The following is an 18,913-nucleotide window of genomic DNA, read 5'->3' as shown; positions in this document are numbered from 1 at the left end:
AACCTATTTTATGCAAGTAAATTGTTATTTCTTGTAGTAATTGTTGAAACAAAGTGTAATTTGCATAATCTGTGCCTAAAATTGGGACGGATAGTAAAATAATTATCATTTTCAATATGACTTTTGCATGTTTACCTTCGAACTATGCCCTATTGGGTCCAATCGGTCCAATTAGGCCTATTGCGCCTATTGTATTCAAATAAAAAATATGGTCCTAATATTCGATAACTTCAAAATAAAATTTTCGGTTTCGGTTCTGCCAACATTACCCAAAAAAAAACTTTAACTTGACATTGACAGCTAGTCAAATGTGTCAAAATAGTAGGTCAATAATAATATTATCAAAAGAATCTTTCATAACATAGGAAGTTTGATAAAATTTAATTTACAGCACGGAACAAAAGTGCCTGCAAACGATTTAGCTAATTATTTATCAAGACTTTGTAACTCATAGCCAGCGAGATGTCTTCCAAAAAGTTAAAATTCCATCCAATTATTGGGTCTATACAACGTATCGCTTTGTATGAAACAAAGGCTGTAAGTTTTACTACGCAAATTTGTATTGATATTATATTATTAAAATTTTTGTAATTTTCATCTAATGAGTTATTTTTTCAGAGGTTTTATTTAATTGGTTCAAACAACACACAGACAAGATTCAGGGTGTTAAAAATTGATCGAACCGACCCCAGAGAACTTTTACTCGTTGATGACAAAGTGGAATATAATCAGCAAGAAATCCACCAACTTGTGAACATGATTGAACAAGGCAATCGATCTGCTAGAATTGGAGGCGTTAAATTGATATCTGCCTATGGAATTATTGGTAGGAATTATCTTCAATGCATTTTTTTTATTAGACCTCCCATAAAAGATCTCAGATTATTTTATTGATATGATTCTGGGACTGCTTAGTACAAAATGTGGTAAAGTTGTCGAATTCCGCCTCACACAAAGGCACTTTAAAAAACAACACTTGATTTAAACTTAATTACTAATTGAAATAACCATTTAAGTAAACAGGAGAAATTTTGGTTAGTTTTTAGATTCTCACGGCCAAAAGCATTTTTGTTGTTTGTTTTTGGGGTGTTATGCCGTGTTGCGCTAAAGAAGGAGTTAGCGCAACACCCCAAAAACAAACAACAAAAAGGAGAAATTTTTTTCAAAATGGTTTTTGGGTTGTAAGTTTTGCGTTATTTTAATAATTTATTTGTATTTCCTAACCTTCAAACATAAGTTTTATTGAGAAAAAATGGAACTTAAATGCATCTTTTAACATCTCCCCAACATAAATAGTTGTTTCTTGTAGTAATTAAGTTGAAACCGCATGCTATTTTTTTTTGCTTATTAAGAGTGAGGCTGAATGAACTAGTTTATCCAAAATGTTTCTAAATTAAATAGCATAGATTGACTGAAATAAGCTGGGATTGTGTTAACCTGAATGTCAACTTTGAGTTTGAAGTAGTAATTTTAATTTATTTATTATTAATAAAGAGACGGTCTGCGCAGCTCCGTAAGCACTCAACCATAGATCCATTGTGTTATCTCCCATGTTTACCTTATTCCCGTGAGTAACCCAGTCCCTTAAATATAGTTCTCCAGTTGTCAATGGGTATTTGGCTTGGTTACCTGGCTCCACAACATGTCTTCCCAGGTATCTGAGACTTCTTCCCATTAAGTCGGAACATTTCCTCTAATGGTGAATTGTAGGTTTTGGGAATATCTGGTGGGGACCGCCCCAGTGCCGCCTCATGAAGTGTTTAGTGCTTTCCACTCCCCGTCCCCGCAGCTGCATATGTCTCCTAAGGTGGCAGTGTCCTACTGTGGGTTTCTATCCACCTTGAGTAGTTGCCTGGTTCGTTTGAGCTCAGAACGTTTTCGAGATACTAATAGAAATTTAAAGCTTTATTCACAAATGACTGTCTTTATGATGATTGTTTAATTAATTTGTTTGTTTTTAGGCTTTGTTCGGTTCCTTGAAGGGTACTACATCGTGTTGGCTACAAAGAGAAGAAAGGTTGCCGTTATAGGATACCATTCCATATATAAGATAGAAGATTCAACACTCATTTACATTCCCAGCGATTCAGGAAAACCCAAGCATGTCGATGAACAACATTACGTCAGAATGTTTCAAGCAATTGATTTGTCCATAAACTTTTATTTCAGGTAAATATGTGCTTATTTATTTCCGATATGTGTCATCGGTTGTTCAACCTTTGAGTAATGTTTCCAGCCCATTTCCATTTCTCGGCGATCAAATTATATAATTTAAAATAAAACAATAACTTTGTTTTACATAACTTTTATTTTTTATACTGTTATACTGATTCCAACCAGGTTTCGTTACTACCATAGGTTCGTCAGGTCTGTACATGTACAATACTGCCGTCATAAACAAAAGGCAGTTAGGAATTTGCAAAAGTCACATAATAATGTAATTTTTACTATAACAGGTGGAAGGTTCGTATATCAGCATGTGACTAATGAAAATTTCTAGCTGACTATTTTCTCATGATGGCAGAATACTAAGCTTTATTGTTTTATTTAAAATTATAATGTCAAATAACAAAGTATTTGCTTCATATGAAAATATCATTCAGTTACTTTTCTTTGCTTTCTCATACATTATTTTATTTTCTTATTAAGCCTATGGATGCATAAACAGAACTTGATACATACTTACATAATATCTGGAATCATCTTGAAAGGTACAATGCTTTAGGTTTATTGTTAGTAAACGCGTTTATCTACAGAAGATATTATTCTATTTTATGTTCAACCATCTTTCTTCCAACATCTCCAATCTGCCTTGTTCCAATGAAGACACTGTAAGATTTTTGCAGGAGAAGTGTTAACTGAAAATGATATTAAATAGGTACCCAGTTTGGAGTATGATTATTTAAAGCTACATTTTATTTAAATTACAGCTATAGTTATGATCTGACCCACTCACTGCAAGTTAATTTGGCTCCACCTCGGGAATTCTCAATCAACTCTTGCCCTGGCATTCCCAATGAAATATACAGGAACGAAGAGTTAACTTCTAAAGAACAAAATAAAGTTGATGACGATGATTTGTTCAATACGTGGAAAAAGCAAATGAACCAAAGAAATATTAACTCTGGGTATGAGATTGTAATTTTTTTTAAATTATCTTAACTTTGTAGGTCTGCGTACATCCAATGTCAAATAATACATTATCAGTTGTAGCAATGTAACCAAATGACCGTTTCCTTTTATGTGCCTTTATTCTATCCGTTTTTATTTGGACCCAAACGGTAATTAGGAGTACATTGTACAACCTCAAATCACAGATGATCTGAGGTTACAACTCAGGCAGTTTATTTTAAAGTTGTATGTTTGCAGACCCTAAAGCAGAACATCTCTTGGAACAGGAGTTCTGGCGTTGTGAAATTAGCAACAGCTTGTTCTCGTGGAAGTCAACACAACTATTTTAAGCCCCGACCTTCATTTTGATCATGATTTTATAAAGATTTGAAATATCCATTTAACTGACAAAAAATAAAAGAAGCCATATTGTTTGTTGCTTACTTTTCATATTTTCAATAAGAACAAGGATTGTTAGCAACTACAGTTTGACATACTTATCTCTAAAGACGACCGAAGGACGAACTAAAGCACAAAAACTTATTTAAACACTAGCAAACCTACCGACTGCGTAGATAAGCATGTCGATCTGTAGATAAATTATATTTCAAGTAAGTACTTATATTTCTATGGTATATATTATGTCTTTCCACAGTAAAGAGTCCACGCTTGAATTTGGAATCCGAACAGTTCCCGAGTGGCGTTATGTGTGGAATGCGCATTTACTAGGCCCCGTTCATTCCCAACTGCACCCCGATTGGATAGTCTATGTGACCCACGGCTTCGTTGACCAATCCAACATGTCGGTGTTTGGACGCTCTATTTACATCACCGTTGTTGCACGGAGAAGCAACCGATATGCGGGAACCCGCTTTTTAAAAAGGGGAGCAAATTGTGAAGGAGATTGCGCCAACGAGGTTGAAACAGAACAGATGGTGCACGATTCTATGGTATCTTCTTTGAACACTGGAAGGTAATATAAATTATATATTTTGATAATCAGGATAATTAGCTTGATCATTTTAAATATTATTTTAATGTATTGCCATCAGAAATTGCATTATATGCAGCAACAAAATGTGGGCACCGTCATATTAGTGGTGCAACTATAAATGGTGTTGTTCTATTTGTAAGGTTATATTGTAACCAGTAATAATAGTAACCTAACAAAACCTATTAATTTAATTCTAAGGATTACATTCTGGGACAAGATTCATGTTTTTTATGCCCATTCTAGTTTCCCGTGGTCATAATTACTCTATGTTGCTCATACTTTGGAAAACAAAATATTATTTAGGTGATTTTCTGAAATTACTTCAGTTATGGTGATTTACTTAATTATCGAAATTAATATTGTGACAAAAATATAGCTACAGTAGCGATGGGCACAATCGATGAATCATCGATGATTTACTCGATCTTTTTGGCCAAAAAATATTTCAATTCATTGTCATTGACAAATCGATTCTGTCGAAAATCATTTGAAATCACAGTCTGAGACAATCACTTTGTAATGTCATCGAACAAGGAATCGATTCTGTCAAAAACCATTTGAAATCAAAGACCGAGACAATCACTTTGAAACGTCATCGAACAATGAATCGATTCCTTCAATCGTTTCAAACCACAGCCGTCACATCATTGGTCAGAATTCATCGTTATTAAAGCAGTCATATCATTGGTCAGACGTCATCGATCCAATCCAAGATACGTCAAAAATATCTCAGATTGCTTGACAAACGAGATATGTATTATTCCCTTGGTACATTGTGTTACGTACTACCCTTTGATTATATAAATGTCTAGATAGAGTGTCGCACTGTTATTCCAACAGAAAGAACAGGCCAGATTTGAAATACTTGTGTGCGTGACACGCACCCTTTGATTATATAAATGTCTAGATAGAGTGTCGCACTGTTATTCCAACAGAAAGAACAGGCCAGATTTGAAATACTTGTGTGCGTGACACGCACCCTTTGATTATATAAATGTCTAGATAGAGTGTCGCACTGTTATTCCAACAGAAAGAACAGGCCAGATTTGAAATACTTGTGTGCGTGTCACGCACACAAGTATACGCAACCTATATCGTTGACGTAAGCGCTTAACGTCACTGTAGGCGTATTGAGTGATACCAGCTCCCTAGTATTTCCCAAAAAAGTTGGGAAAAAATATGTTTCGATTTTGCGGGACCTATAATTTGTTTAATTTTGAATTCATTTAAGTAAGATAGTTTTCTACATAAATATAATGAAATAAATGAAAAGAAAATCATTGTTAAAAGAGATTTATTTTTATTTGATTATTTTTAACAAATAAACAAGAAATACGGAAAATAAGAAAGGATACATTCCTAGACGCTGCCAAATGGCCGGCAGGTATCGCTGTGTCTAAATTTAAATTTTTATCATCATCAATTAAAGAAGGTGGCCCAAAACCAGGTAAATCTATACCTACCTAAAAATATACAGGATCATTAGGTATTCTGTAAAATATGCATGAATAAAATTAAAAGTTTACTTGATACTTCACCAAACAAACCTGTCACATTTTTTTGTAATTTTAATAGATAAACAAATTTAGAATTCATAACTTTTTTAAATATAGTGTCAACCCGAAGAATTTACAAACACTTAAACACAAAGACAAACTTTCACAATTATAATATTATTATATATAGTGTACTTTGGGTAATTATTAAAACCTATTTTTAAATTAACAACGCACTCATGGGAATTTTTTTTATTTACTAGATTCTTATATTTCTTAAAGAGATGAATCATTTAAATTTACTGAATTTAAAGTTAATGTTCTTTATAAATAGAACGGCGTCATTTACGCCTTGCAATTTTTACCTTATGTGGGTATTTTAATTTGAAGAACAGGCAACCCTGTAAACAATGCGTCAAAATATGGCGTTGTCAAGACTAAATTACACTATTAAAACTGAATTGTTTCTTTAACTAAATGGTTATTATATGGCTTTGAAAAGGTAATTTACCTATGATAGGTAACATTTTTAGTTATTTTCAATCGTCCTTTGTAATGTCTGCACACTGTTATAGCGCAAATCGTCATTTTCAAATGTCATACAACACGTGTTTACCGCACAGCGATAGTTTCACAACTGAGCGGACTGAACGAGCTTATCAGCCAACAGTTGGCCGATATTTTTTTTGGCGTTTCGTCGCTCGAACGCTCAATCTAGACATTTATATAATCAAAGGTACTACCTAATATGATTTGATATTTAGGATTATGCAATTATTCTTTGCTTATTGTCAAATCGAATAATGACTTCACAGAAGTACAAGCATTCAAATTCGTAGTCAAAGAAAACGGGTATATTAAATATCAATATATTGGGCAACGTAAAAAGTAAACAATAAACATATCATTGCCAGTATGAAAACATTGGTTTTGCCCATTTATTTCAAATGAAGTACTTACCTACCAAAATGTTGCCATATCGAAGTACCATATTTTGTCTAACTGTAAAATGATATCACAAATGTGTTCAATGAATTGTTTTGTTCTTCAGATTTAGTTCATTTGTGCAGTTGAGAGGTTCCGTGCCCGGAAACTGGTCTCAGGACATTTCCAAGATGGTTCCCAAGCCGGCCATATCCATCGACTTGGCAGATCCTTTCTTCCAAGTTGCCGCCAAACACTTCAATCAGATGTTTGAAAGATACGGGACCCCTACTGTTATCCTTAATCTTGTAAAGAAAAGGGAAAAGAAAAAGCATGAATCGTTTTTGAGCGAGGAATTTAGTGCTTCCATCAAATATTTAAATCAGTTCCTACCTCCAGACAGATTGATCCAATATTACCACATTGATATGGCGAGAATGAATAAAATAAAAGAATCTACAGTATTTGACAAGTGAGTTTGATTATTTACTAATTACTGATATCCCCTGCGTTGCCCTGGACTTTTCGCGGAGTTTTTTTAAAATCGGATGTAGACAGTAATTTTCCTCTTCTTTTGAATGTCAAGTATACAAAATTTCATCAAGAAGTATTAAAATTGTGTTCGGGTGGTAAAAGGAAGTGGGGGTAGACAGTGACTTTTCTCATGTTTTGAAGGTCAAGTGTGCAAAATTTCATCAATCTCAGAATAAAACTGAGGATTTGTATACAAAACAAAGCCACGTTGCCCGATCGCCACAAACACTCCTCTTTATATACATATTATATAAATTTATGTATTATTGTAGTGATATCATCCAAAATAATTCTGTCTCAAAAACTTATTTTAAATTTGCAAAATAATATACTTACCTACATGTCATTGTAAGTCACAACGTGAGACAAACATTCATTTTCAATAAATGTTTATCATTTTGAAATTTTTCCATAATTATTATCCTCTTACATGAAAATGAAAAAGACAGAAGATTCCAGAATGTCGATTGCTTCTAATCAAATATCCATAGAAATTAAAGGACATTATTTTTTAATTAATTATACTCTTTATTGTGTCGAATAAAATACAGCTAATTTATGCATAATTGTCACTGTTAGGTATTATTATTGTTAAACTAATCAAATTGCGACATGCAAAGCACATCATGACGGCTTACGATGGGTCTCGCGTTAGTTCTACTATTCCTAACCACTCAAGCGATGGCTACCCTTATTTACCCTTATAACGATTTTTAATTTTTTTTTTATTAAACCTAAAAATATGGCATAAACCGCAGTTTCATTGGCTTTAAACCACATTAAGCAGTTCATACGTTTCCATACTAATATTTGGAAGTATGATATTAATTAAAACGAATGGCCGAATTGAAAACCGAACACCATAAATCTCCATCGCCCGAGTGGTAATTTTAAGATTTATTTATTCTAAACAATTACTTGAATATGTATCAGGTAGATACCCTTGTTATATCATTATAAAATAGCTGGTGTAAAGAAAATTAATATTTTCTCAGATTGACTGAAATTGCACATATGGGAATAAAACGAACAGGATTCTTTTTGAGTTGCGAACCGCAAGGAGTGTGCTATGGAATAACTGGTCACGAAGGAGGAACTTTACAAACTGGCATTATCCGGGTGAATTGTGTGGACTGCCTCGATAGAACCAACACGGCCCAGTTTGCAATAGGGAAATGTGCCCTTGCATATCAGGTTTGTAATTAAATAAAAACTAATAATATAACTAAATTAATGTATTCTCTCAACAGAAATAATTTTGGTCCTTAGATATTTAGGTGCACAATTATAATTCTACAATACGACGACATACAATGTGGGTTAATGGCCAATTTTTAAAATAATCTGCAAATTTTAGGTAAAAAGATTTCGAGTGCAACAAGAATAAAGATCCTGTATGATTTATAATTGTAGCGATCGACGAGATTTATCTAGAACGACTCGCCAATACAAAATGCATCGTAACGGGAACACTCCAGACGCAATGCGAAGCGATCGGCGTTCCTACGTACCTACCTGCCTACGAGCTACCTACTTGCGAGCGAACTACTTACGTCAACACGTTGCGAGTTGGACTAGTACATTACGCGCATTCGCTAGAAGGTTCTAGCCAACTGCCTAGGCGTACTCCCAGCACTATCCAGAAGAATCTCGCTGAAGCGAGTGACCCGTAGTTTACTAGCGGTCTCGCGTACTTACTACCGCCATCGGCTGGGCTATATACATAGGCCCGACGCAGCGAGCAGTCAGTCAGTCAGTCATTAGTCGTTCAACAATTTGCAAGTCTCGCGAGTGACAAACGGCGCGCCTCGCACCTCGCGTATGACGATACACCCGGCTTTGCACGGTTCATTCATGGACTCCAACGGGAATCACACAGCGCCCTGGCCCCAGCATTCCTGGCCAGCGCTACATTGGATCATCACAGCGCCCTGGTTCAGGCTACATCCACGCAAAACCTCATCAGTCTCGGATTTTTATAAAACATCAAAGCCATGCCTTCCTGCCCGCCACAGACAATCTTCTATCTATCTATATAAATAAAAATGTAAATGTTAATTTGTTCAAAATCTTATCTCCGAAAGTTCTTGACCGATTACTTTGAAATTTTGATACAACGTTGCATTCGAAAATGCGTATGTTTTTATATACCTATATTATATAAATATCACCTGTGACAGGTATTTTTTTTTAACAGCGCTGTCTGTTGGATGTAAAAGCAACATGCGCAATCGTTTCTCTATGTGCATAGACAGACTGAGACACAGCAATGCGTGGCGGGGTACAGTTGTATACAGATAAAATAAGAGAGTCTGTGAGTTTGTGTTTTATGCAAAGCTACTTTATTCGGAGATTGATGAAATTTTGCACACTTGACTTTCAAAAAAAGATTCAGGTCACTGCTCCTTTCCCCACTCCATAACTCTTGGTTTGGCGATACAAATTTTTTGCCATGCGCAGTCTGATTCTATTTTTGTCATAAATTACTGGTTTTTTTAAAAATTATTAAGTGAGTTTATGTATTTATAAAAATAGTATATAATCTAGCGTATGTGGCTTCCCCAGAAAGGTAGTTATATTCAGAGAATTGATTTTTTTAAATGTATCATCAAGGATACGTTGGTGTTCAAGAGGTTAAAGCAGAATAAAGCCCTGGCAACTCTGGGTGCTTCAGTTAGTTTATTATAATGATTAGGTACTTGTGAATTTAAAGCCAATAAGAACTATGTATAACTGTTTTATGCTTCCAGTTATGTGCATTAGGACTGCTAGACACTCCTGTTTTGGAATTTGACACGGATTGCGTCAGAATTTTGGAAGGGCTTTACGAGGATCATGGTGATACACTAGCTCTTCAATATGGAGGCTCTCAGTTGGTTCACAGGTAATTTATTTATTTATTGCTCACGCCTTTAAGGTTTTTACATGTAGGTAGATTATTATAGGTAAGCAGTACAAGGGAGTATACAAATATACAGTATATAACATAATAAAAAGAGCATAACAGAAGAAGGTAGATAAAATATAAGCATGCAGTCATCATTGAGGGTTGTACAAATGAGTTCTAGTGTATTTAATAACAAAATAAGTAACTAGTGGTTTGGACAAGTATAACGAATGTATGAAGGAAGGAGTAGGTTATCAGGAAAATATTATACGACAACCACATGGGTGTAATAGCAAGTTGAACATATCTCAGGAAGATGTAAAATCAAATTTTAGAGTCAGAATAGAAGAGCATGTATGAATTTAGATGAAGTTAAGAATTCGCGAAGGAACAGAAGTATGGACTCTTATGAGAATTGGATTAGCGTGATGATTGTTAGTTTATACATCGCACTCTTTCTCAGCAAGGGTAGGCAGAGATGATGGACCGCCAAGCAACTCGGTCTCGGCTCACACTGCTTGCTTCATTCACATTCATAAATAGTCTCGCACATACCCTTTTGTTATTCTGACTCTTAACATGGTCCAACTCAAGTATTTGGTTCAGTTGATCGTGCCATGTCCCTGACTTCTTTTATCATTCACGTTGTATATTCTCCTTATACTCATCTCTTTGTTCATTCGCTCTACATGCCCAAACTATTTAAGCATCTCTTTCTTAATCTTACTCATTATGCTTACATCAGCCTTGTATTTTTTGTGAACCTCCACATTTCTCACACGATCATTCATAGTGTTTCCACACATGCTTCAGTAATTTCACGCCAGTTCCTTGCCTCACTGCCATACATCAGAGTAGTTAGGGGCACTCCATTGCGGACTGCTAGCTGCACTTCTTAATTTATTTAATACTGTCTGTACCCCGCCATGCGTTACTGTGACTCAGTCTGTCGGTGCAGATAGAGACACAATAGCGCGTGTTTCTTTTACGTCCAACAAATGGCACTGTACACTTCTCTTCCAACCACAAGCTAATGCTTCTCTGAAAGAGTACTATTAAATATTGTCATTGTAAATTGTAAACATTATTACTTATATGTCCTTTAATAAATAAAAAAAAATGTATCTATATAGTAATAATAATAGGTAACTTTCGTTCTATTCCAGAATAAAGACGTATCGCAAGACGGCACCATGGACATCCCAAGGAAATGACATAATGCAAACGCTTAGTCGATACTATTCTAATACATTCTCCGATGCAGAGAAACAAAATACAATCAATCTGTTCTTGGGGCTTTTTGTACCGGACCTGTCTAAACCGCCCCTCTGGGAATCTACAACCGACTATTACCTGCATCATGTTGATGCTATCAAATATACTCCCATCAGTGATAAAAGGTCATTTACACATTTAATTAACTGGAATTCACTTGGCAAGTTATGTAGTAAAGGCGGAATATATTGTGTATGTATCCACGTAATGTCAAAGAAATTTTTGAACAAAATGCAGGACGGGGAGGAGCGTAGTCCTTATTTTAGGTGACTGAATAGTGTGGAGGCCAACACCACATCCTTGGATAATTTATAACCTCCCCCCCATTTATTGAGTAATTAATTCCACATAAAAATTTTATTAAAAAATAAGCATTACGCAACAACGTCACGATGTAGAAAAATAAGATATGTGCATAGGTCGTCTCTCTCTTTCGTGTGACGCGGCGCTAATTGTCAAAAGCCAAAGAGCACACAATTATTAACTATTGGTTATGTGTTTAGTTTATGCAACAGTTGAGCAAATGAGCATACCTTAGTTTCCTATATTGACACCACAGACATATGAATATATAGACTAGAAATTAAAGGTGAGGGGTAAAATCAACTGTTGAAGAACGAAGGGGGTAAAGCTGACTGTGATTCGTCAATAAATCAATCTGACAGTATATAGGCATCTCGCATTATAATATCATCATTTAGTTCTTAAAAGTAAAATCTGCTTTTGAATGAATAGACATTTTTACATGGGAGCGCAAATTACTCGCCACGTTATGAACAAATTTGCGAAGTCCAAATTCAGCAAAAAAAAATTTCTTCTATTTTCAGAGTCGAATATTTTGTTTACGTATTTAGTTAAGACACTTTTATAAGTGTTCATAATTTACTTCCCAGTAACAACGATGCGCACACTTGAGAATCGCTACATTCGACCAGATGTATCTCGATGTGATATTATATGTTTCTACAACTGATTCATATTATACGATGTGAATAAGCTTAAAATGATGCTTACATATGGAATGTAATACGACAATTGGGTTTATTCCACAGACATAGGAATTAATAGACGAGAAGATAATGGCGAGGGGTAAAATCAACTGTTGAAGAATGAAGGGGGTAAGGCTGACTGTGATTCGTCAATAAATCAATCTGACAGTAAATGGGCATCTCGCATTATAATATCACCATTTAGTTCTTAAAAGTAAAATCTGCTTTTGAATGAATAGACATTTTTACATGGGAGCGCAAATTACTCGCCACGTTATGAACTAATTTGCGAAGTCCAAATTCGGCAAAGTAAGGCAGCTTCTATTTTCAGAGTCGTAGTTAGTTTCAGAGTATTTAGTTAAGACACTTTTACAAATGTTTCATAATTTACTCACCCCAGTAAACAACGATGAGCACACTTGAGAATCGCTACATTGTGATGTGATAGTATATGTTTCTAAAACTGATCCATATAATACGGTGTGAATAAGCTTAAAATAAAGTAAAATAATGCTTACTTATGGAATGTAATACGACAATTGGGTTTATTCTCTTTTTCACATCTATTTTTACAAGTTTTCATATCACAAGTCAACTTTTTGCAGTGTTATTTCGTAAAATGAACCGATGATGCCTCGACCATAGTTCGCACAAGAATGATGACGTCACGTTTTCAAATTTCATTTGAGGCCATATGCGAGCACAGCCGGCTCCAATGGAACCGGTATGGGGAGTGGGGAATAATACGCTTTTAATCACTTAGGGCAGGTCTACTAATATTCATATGTCTATGATTGACACAATGCCCACTCGAACTTCTGCAGCGCCCTAAATGCTAAAAATTTAAAAATGCCCTGCCAGACCTCCAAAATGCCCACAAAGGGTGGCTGGCACCCCGATTAAGAATCACTGGTAACCTTTAAGAGCGTCTATATTTTGTTGCGTTACTCTTAAGCGAACTGTCAAAATGGGGATTGCGCAGAAAATATTTTCACATTTCATTCGATTCCAGGTACATTCACTGTTGATTGAAAGACTATCATATTTTAGTATTACAATTCAACATAATATGCATTATGTAACAACAAAAAAAAATTATAGATATATGTATTGAAGTTATGACGTATTCACTTTTGTAGGTATCCTCTTACCCTTTGGTGGAACCCAGATGTGCTCAAGTATCTGCCGGTGTCATATGTGGAGATGAGAAAGAAATGTTACGAGATTGTGCGTTTAGAAGGCACTTGCGACGGTACACAATCTATCGAGATGGTCGATTCCTACCATGACTTTCATCGACCATATGAATATAGTACACTTACAGAATGTTATGGTTATCAGGTAACTACTCAGTAATTATAAGTTGTAAATTAATCATTTATATAATATGATGTATGTATCCAGGAAATTGGACCATCCTTTGAACTCTAACCACATTAAAATTCTTGGCTTAGTTCTAGATGCTTTTAAAAAGTCATACCAACAAGTGAACTCAAAATAATATTCACATCCGATTGACTGCACATATTTCTTCCTACAACGAACAACTCTGAATGTTTCTTTCTAGTACCGTATTAACATTTCACATTTATTCTGGTTGAACCAGAACTTTATACATATACATTTCTCTTGTGACTGAGTGAGTTTTATCCAAAGATATTAGAAAAACGAGATGTGCTATGCGCAGTTCGTACTGAGTGGAATTGTTTTGCCGAGCGTCGCCGGTTTTGTTCACCAATACTACTGCACACCTTCGCTTGCGCTAAAGTATCCGCACTAATACATAGAACAGATTTCTGTGCGTACACGTCCCGATACCGTTCAAAGTACCCTAATTAGGTAGTACTCCGGCTACGGTCCGGCGGCCAACATAGCATATCTCGTTCTTTTAATATCTTTGGTTTTATCGAATGTTTATATAACCTACTAGTGTAAACCGCTAACACATACAAATTGATATATGTATTTAACTGTAATTTTTAAAAATCATGAATAAGGACGGGTTGTTTCGGAGAATTTGAACAATTCATCAAATTTCAACGTTCATTTTCAAGTACTGTGAAAGATTTTTTCAAGTTCTGTTTTTATTTCAGTTTTGTCAAGCAACTAGCCTTTAATGATATAATAACAGAACTTGAATTGGACTTTCATAGAACCCGAAAATGAACGTTGAAATTTGATGAATTGTTCAAATTCTCCGAAACAACCCGTCCTAAGTGTTTCTTCCACTAAACCTTCACATTATGTCATATTTCCGATTTCACTGGTCACTGAAAATTTATTTATCTGATTTTTCATACCCATCTGGGCTTTGTGTTTATTTTTTAAAGACAAAGAACTTCTAAATGTGCACAACATAAAAACTAAATACTTTACTTAATCACTTTTGTCTCGTAAGATTAATATTTAATTCCTTCTTTATACTCCTAATTTCTAAAATTTGAGAAATGACCAATCTTCTTTGCTGAGATGATCATTTACTTCTTTGTAGTTGGCATTTTGGAAATGGAATGGAGGATGGTGATTATCAATACGAAGAACAGACGTACTATTACATCCTCCTCATTTCATAAACAAGATGAAAATTAAAGACCAATATAAGTGTAGTCGAATGTTCTGCATATCAATCCCTTGGTTCAACAAGGTTCCATCTGATTCAGCAATGATGCGATAATAGATTTTAGAGAGAGCTAGAGATAGAGTTAATTATCGCATAACATGGCGTGTCAGATGGAATCTTGTTATTCCTAGGGGTAGATATTTAGAAAAAAAAAAATTTATAAGTCAACCATTTTTGTAAATTTTATTTCCAGCTTGGTAATTCAACCAGAGATATGATGAACCAATATACACCAAATTATAGCCCCTTTGTTGTGAGAGGAAGGCCTTATGGACAGGGTAAAGGTGCTCCGTCTTCAAAAAACCCTGGTCTTTCTGGAAGGGCCAGTTCTGGATCTAACAACTCAAGCGAGTAAGTACTAATATACACCAAATTATAGCCCCTTTGTTGTGAGAGGAAGGCCTTATGGACAGTGTAAAGGTGCTCCGTCTTCTAAAAACCCTGGTCTTTCTGGAAGGGCCACTTCAGGATCTAACAACTCAAGCGAGTAAGTACCAATATACACCAAATTATAGCCCCTTTGTTGTGAGAGGAAGGCCTTATGGACAGTGTAAAGGTGCTCCGTCTTCTAAAAACCCTGGTCTTTCTGGAAGGGCCACTTCAGGATCTAACAACTCAAGCGAGTAAGTACCAATATACACCAAATTATAGCCCCTTTGTAGTGAGAGGATAGCCTTATGGAGAGGGTAAAGGTGCTCCGTCTTCTAAAAACCCTGGTCTTTCTGGAAGAGCCACACTAATCCCCCCCAATGGATTAGCGGGATTTTCCAAGATTTAATATAAACTTTAAAACATGTGCTCATTGTCCTGCAAGTGAAATAAGTGATCTATTTTACAATTTTATTTGAATTGGCTTGTGTTACAGTTCCAACAGTGAATCATCCTCCGATGATGACATAACGAGCTCCAATACAAGTACCAGACAAGTTAGTCCGTCGCCCAACAAGCACGTGGCCATCTTGGCTCCGGCAAATGATGGCGATGATTGGGACACCTTCCCGCTGGTCACTCGAGGGTGTAGGATACATTTACAAAAACCATCCCGGGCAAATCTCAACATGTAAATATTAAATACCATTTTTTTACTGTTTTGAAATAACGAGAGTCTAATGGGAATATCTGTTATTATTATATAACTGTAGATTTTTCCCGTCTCCGTGCATACAATACCTAATTATAGCATAATAATTATCAGGAATAAAAAATATATAATGTGTTTTACTTCTTAACATCCAGGAGTGGTTTCCTTTTGATAGAACATTATATTATTATCTCCCATTTTCCTATACATTACATACTTTTTTACACAGTATTCTTTGAAACATACCTTAAAACAATTTAACCCTTCAGTAATTTCATCACATTTGTTCAATTCGCAATATTTTCTGTGTATTTCAAATTCGCTATATATGTACATCTTATTTTTTAATTTTCCGTAAAAACAAATACTGTTTTAGAAGCTAGATAAAATTATCTTTCTGGTGTATGCATTTAAAATAAACATTATTTTTTCTAAATAATAAAATATTAATCAAATGTGAAAAATGTTGTTAAAAACGCTAAACACATTTTTACTTAATTTTTTACTCCAATCGTAGAAAATTTGAAAGACATTGATATTTCGAAAACACATTCGTTTGTTTGGGAAATTTGGAATAAAACTATAACTTCAATTTTATCTCGTTCATATAATAAAAAAATAGAAATAATTTTTAAAGTTAAACCAATTGTTACGATAGCGGCGCAAAATATGAATTATACATTTTAGCTATTTTTAGGATTTTATTAACACATTGTAATCGGATCACGTATTAATACGTTTTTAGCAAATTGTTGCTAGAGAGCGGATCACGTATTTATACGTGTTTGATAGATTGTTAGTGGAGCGCGGGTCACGTTAAAATACGGGTTCCAATATACTTGAGTTTTCGCTATATAGCGTCTCTAGGGTTGTAGCCATGCAATAATAATTTTTATTTTACATTTAGAAATATTTTTTGTGTATAATTTGTAAAATAAAGGATGTTATGTAAAAAAAATATTATTTTTTTCAAAACGTTCCTACTTTATGTGAAACTCTGCACTAGTTTAACGATGAAGAATACATTTCTAGATATAATAAAATAAAATGAAATAAAATTAATAATTTGCAAAAAGAATTATTGAAATCAAACAAATATTTTTGAAGTTATTGCAATTTTTCTAGAGGTCTACGTTAGCGCGAAATTACGCAAAAAATCACCCGTTACCAGCACTAGTACGCGGCCGAAAACTGCCCGATCACAATGTGTTAATGGCATTTAGTATAAATATTTGAGGCAATCTTGAAAGAATTATTATTTTTATTTCTAACTTTAAAATTTTTTCGTATTTCCACATGATAGAAAATAAATAAATATATATAGGTATATAAAATATGGATGCCCGGTCATATATGACCTTAAAACGCTAGAGGGGTTAATGTGTTGTTATGGCCCTGTTGTTAAGAGCTCAGTTTTAACCTCTCCTATTATAAGCGTCATTTATGAGATGCAAAAGGGGTTACAACCAAGTCATGTCTATAATACAGGGTTTTCCAATAAGAGGTTTTATTTTGATATTCAAAGAAACTTTTCCAGTAAAAGATCAATGGTTTCGTTGCTTGTGTGGCACGTAGCGCCGTCTTGTTGAAAGTAAACGTTGTCCAGATCAATACCATCCAATTCCGGCCATAAAAAATCATTAATCATCTCTCCATAGCGCAATCCATTCACCGTAACTGTTGCTCCAGCCTCATTTTCGAAAAAGTAAGGTCCAATGACGCCGGACCATAAACCGCACCAAACAGTCACACGTTGAGGATAGAGAGGCTTTTCAACAATAACTCTTGGGTTTTCCGAGCCCCAGATGCGACAATTTTGCTTGTTGACGAAGCCACCGAGGTGGAAATGGGTCTCATCACTCAAGATGATTTTTCGATGGAATTCTAATAATTAATAATAGTAGCAGAAGTCGAGGAATCAGATACTTGAGTCGGGCCATGTCAAGAGTCAGAACATTAGAAGAGTATGTATGAGACGGTGTATGAATGTGAATGAGGCAAGGAGTGTGTGCCAAGACCGAGTTGTTTGGCGGTCCGTCCTCTCTGCCTACCCATGCGGGAAACGGCGTGATGGTTAGTTAGTTAATAATAGTAAATTTTAATAATTTTAATGCGTTGTTGAAGCGTGTATCGTTCCATTTTTATTAATGGCGTAGTTTCTACTTGTAAAATCTCAAAAAAAAACGGCTTCAAAAGTAACATCTACCGAAATAGCGGGCTCTTCAAAATAACACCTCTTATTGGAAAACCCTATATTATAATTACCTTGTGAAGTAGATTCTATTTTTTATTGAAGCTGACTGTATTTCAAATAATCTTCCACCTAATTATCAATGAAGTTATCTGTTTAACCTTTATTGCTCGTTCACAAAATGATGTTATTTTAATTTAAACAATCAGAGTCGTAGCATAATGTTCAAAACCGTTTCGGCAATTATTGCGTTTTGTAAATGAGTACTTAGCATTTTATGCAGAGCTTGCTAATAATAGTATATAATTTTTCTTTTCAGATACAAACGCTACGTCAGCACTGACCGAAAATCCAGTAAAATAAATTGCAACACGGGAACGGTGGAAATTACAGTTACCAGTGGGTTTTCTATTGATAGCTCTGAGAACGTTATTCCACCAACCGTGAACAAAATAGCCAAAGAAATCTACAAGCAATATATTGACAAATACAATGGTCCTACAAACCCTTCAGCTAAATCTCTTCACTCATATTCCAATTATGTTAAGCTATGTCTGTGATGTTGTATTAATGGAATTATTTTTGTAAGATTATGTACTGGCTTAAAGAAAATATTTATTTAAATTATTGTTAATCTCAAACTATTGAAAATCTATGTATCTTCTTCTATATAATCTATATAAATAAAAATGTAAATGTTCGTTTAATCAAAATCTTAAATCTCTGAATGTTCTTCACTGATTGCTTTGAAATTTTGACACAACGTTGCATTCAAATACGCATGTATATAGATGTCACCTGTGACAGGTAA

At 34.8% G+C, this 18,913-nt stretch overlaps 1 protein-coding gene across 1 annotated transcript; it reads left to right on the top strand.

The window, feature by feature from the left end:
* The first annotated feature begins 299 nt into the window (after positions 1-299).
* FIG4 (polyphosphoinositide phosphatase FIG4) lies at positions 300-18,853 on the top strand. Its single transcript, XM_089635334.1, has 13 exons — positions 300-537; positions 619-826; positions 1,962-2,169; positions 2,931-3,128; positions 3,767-4,084; positions 6,653-6,997; positions 8,055-8,253; positions 9,810-9,943; positions 11,113-11,346; positions 13,350-13,551; positions 15,024-15,181; positions 15,696-15,890; positions 18,422-18,853. The coding sequence occupies exons 1-13, from the start codon at positions 463-465 to the stop codon at positions 18,660-18,662; spliced, it is 2,715 nt and encodes a 904-aa protein (XP_089491460.1). The 5' UTR covers positions 300-462; the 3' UTR covers positions 18,663-18,853.
* The last annotated feature ends 60 nt before the right edge of the window (positions 18,854-18,913 follow it).

Source organism: Hesperophylax consimilis, chromosome 9 (genome assembly GCF_061612785.1).
Source record: "Hesperophylax consimilis isolate HC1 chromosome 9, BYU_Hcon_1.0, whole genome shotgun sequence".
Lineage (NCBI taxonomy): Eukaryota > Metazoa > Arthropoda > Insecta > Trichoptera > Limnephilidae > Hesperophylax > Hesperophylax consimilis.
Note: the sequence above shows the minus strand (reverse complement) of the source record. Positions and strands in the feature narration are given on the sequence as shown.

What these genes read in the sequence shown, in the direction of transcription:
- FIG4 (XM_089635334.1), top strand. Translation starts at nt 463, where the DNA reads ATGTCTTCCAAAAAGTTAAAATTCCATCCAATTATTGGGTCTATACAA. An exon ending in GGCTCTCAGTTGGTTCACAG is followed by an intron (nt 9,944 to 11,112) that starts GTAATTTATTTA and finishes GTTCTATTCCAG; the next exon opens with AATAAAGACGTATCGCAAGA. An exon ending in ACTCCCATCAGTGATAAAAG is followed by an intron (nt 11,347 to 13,349) that starts GTCATTTACACA and finishes TCACTTTTGTAG; the next exon opens with GTATCCTCTTACCCTTTGGT.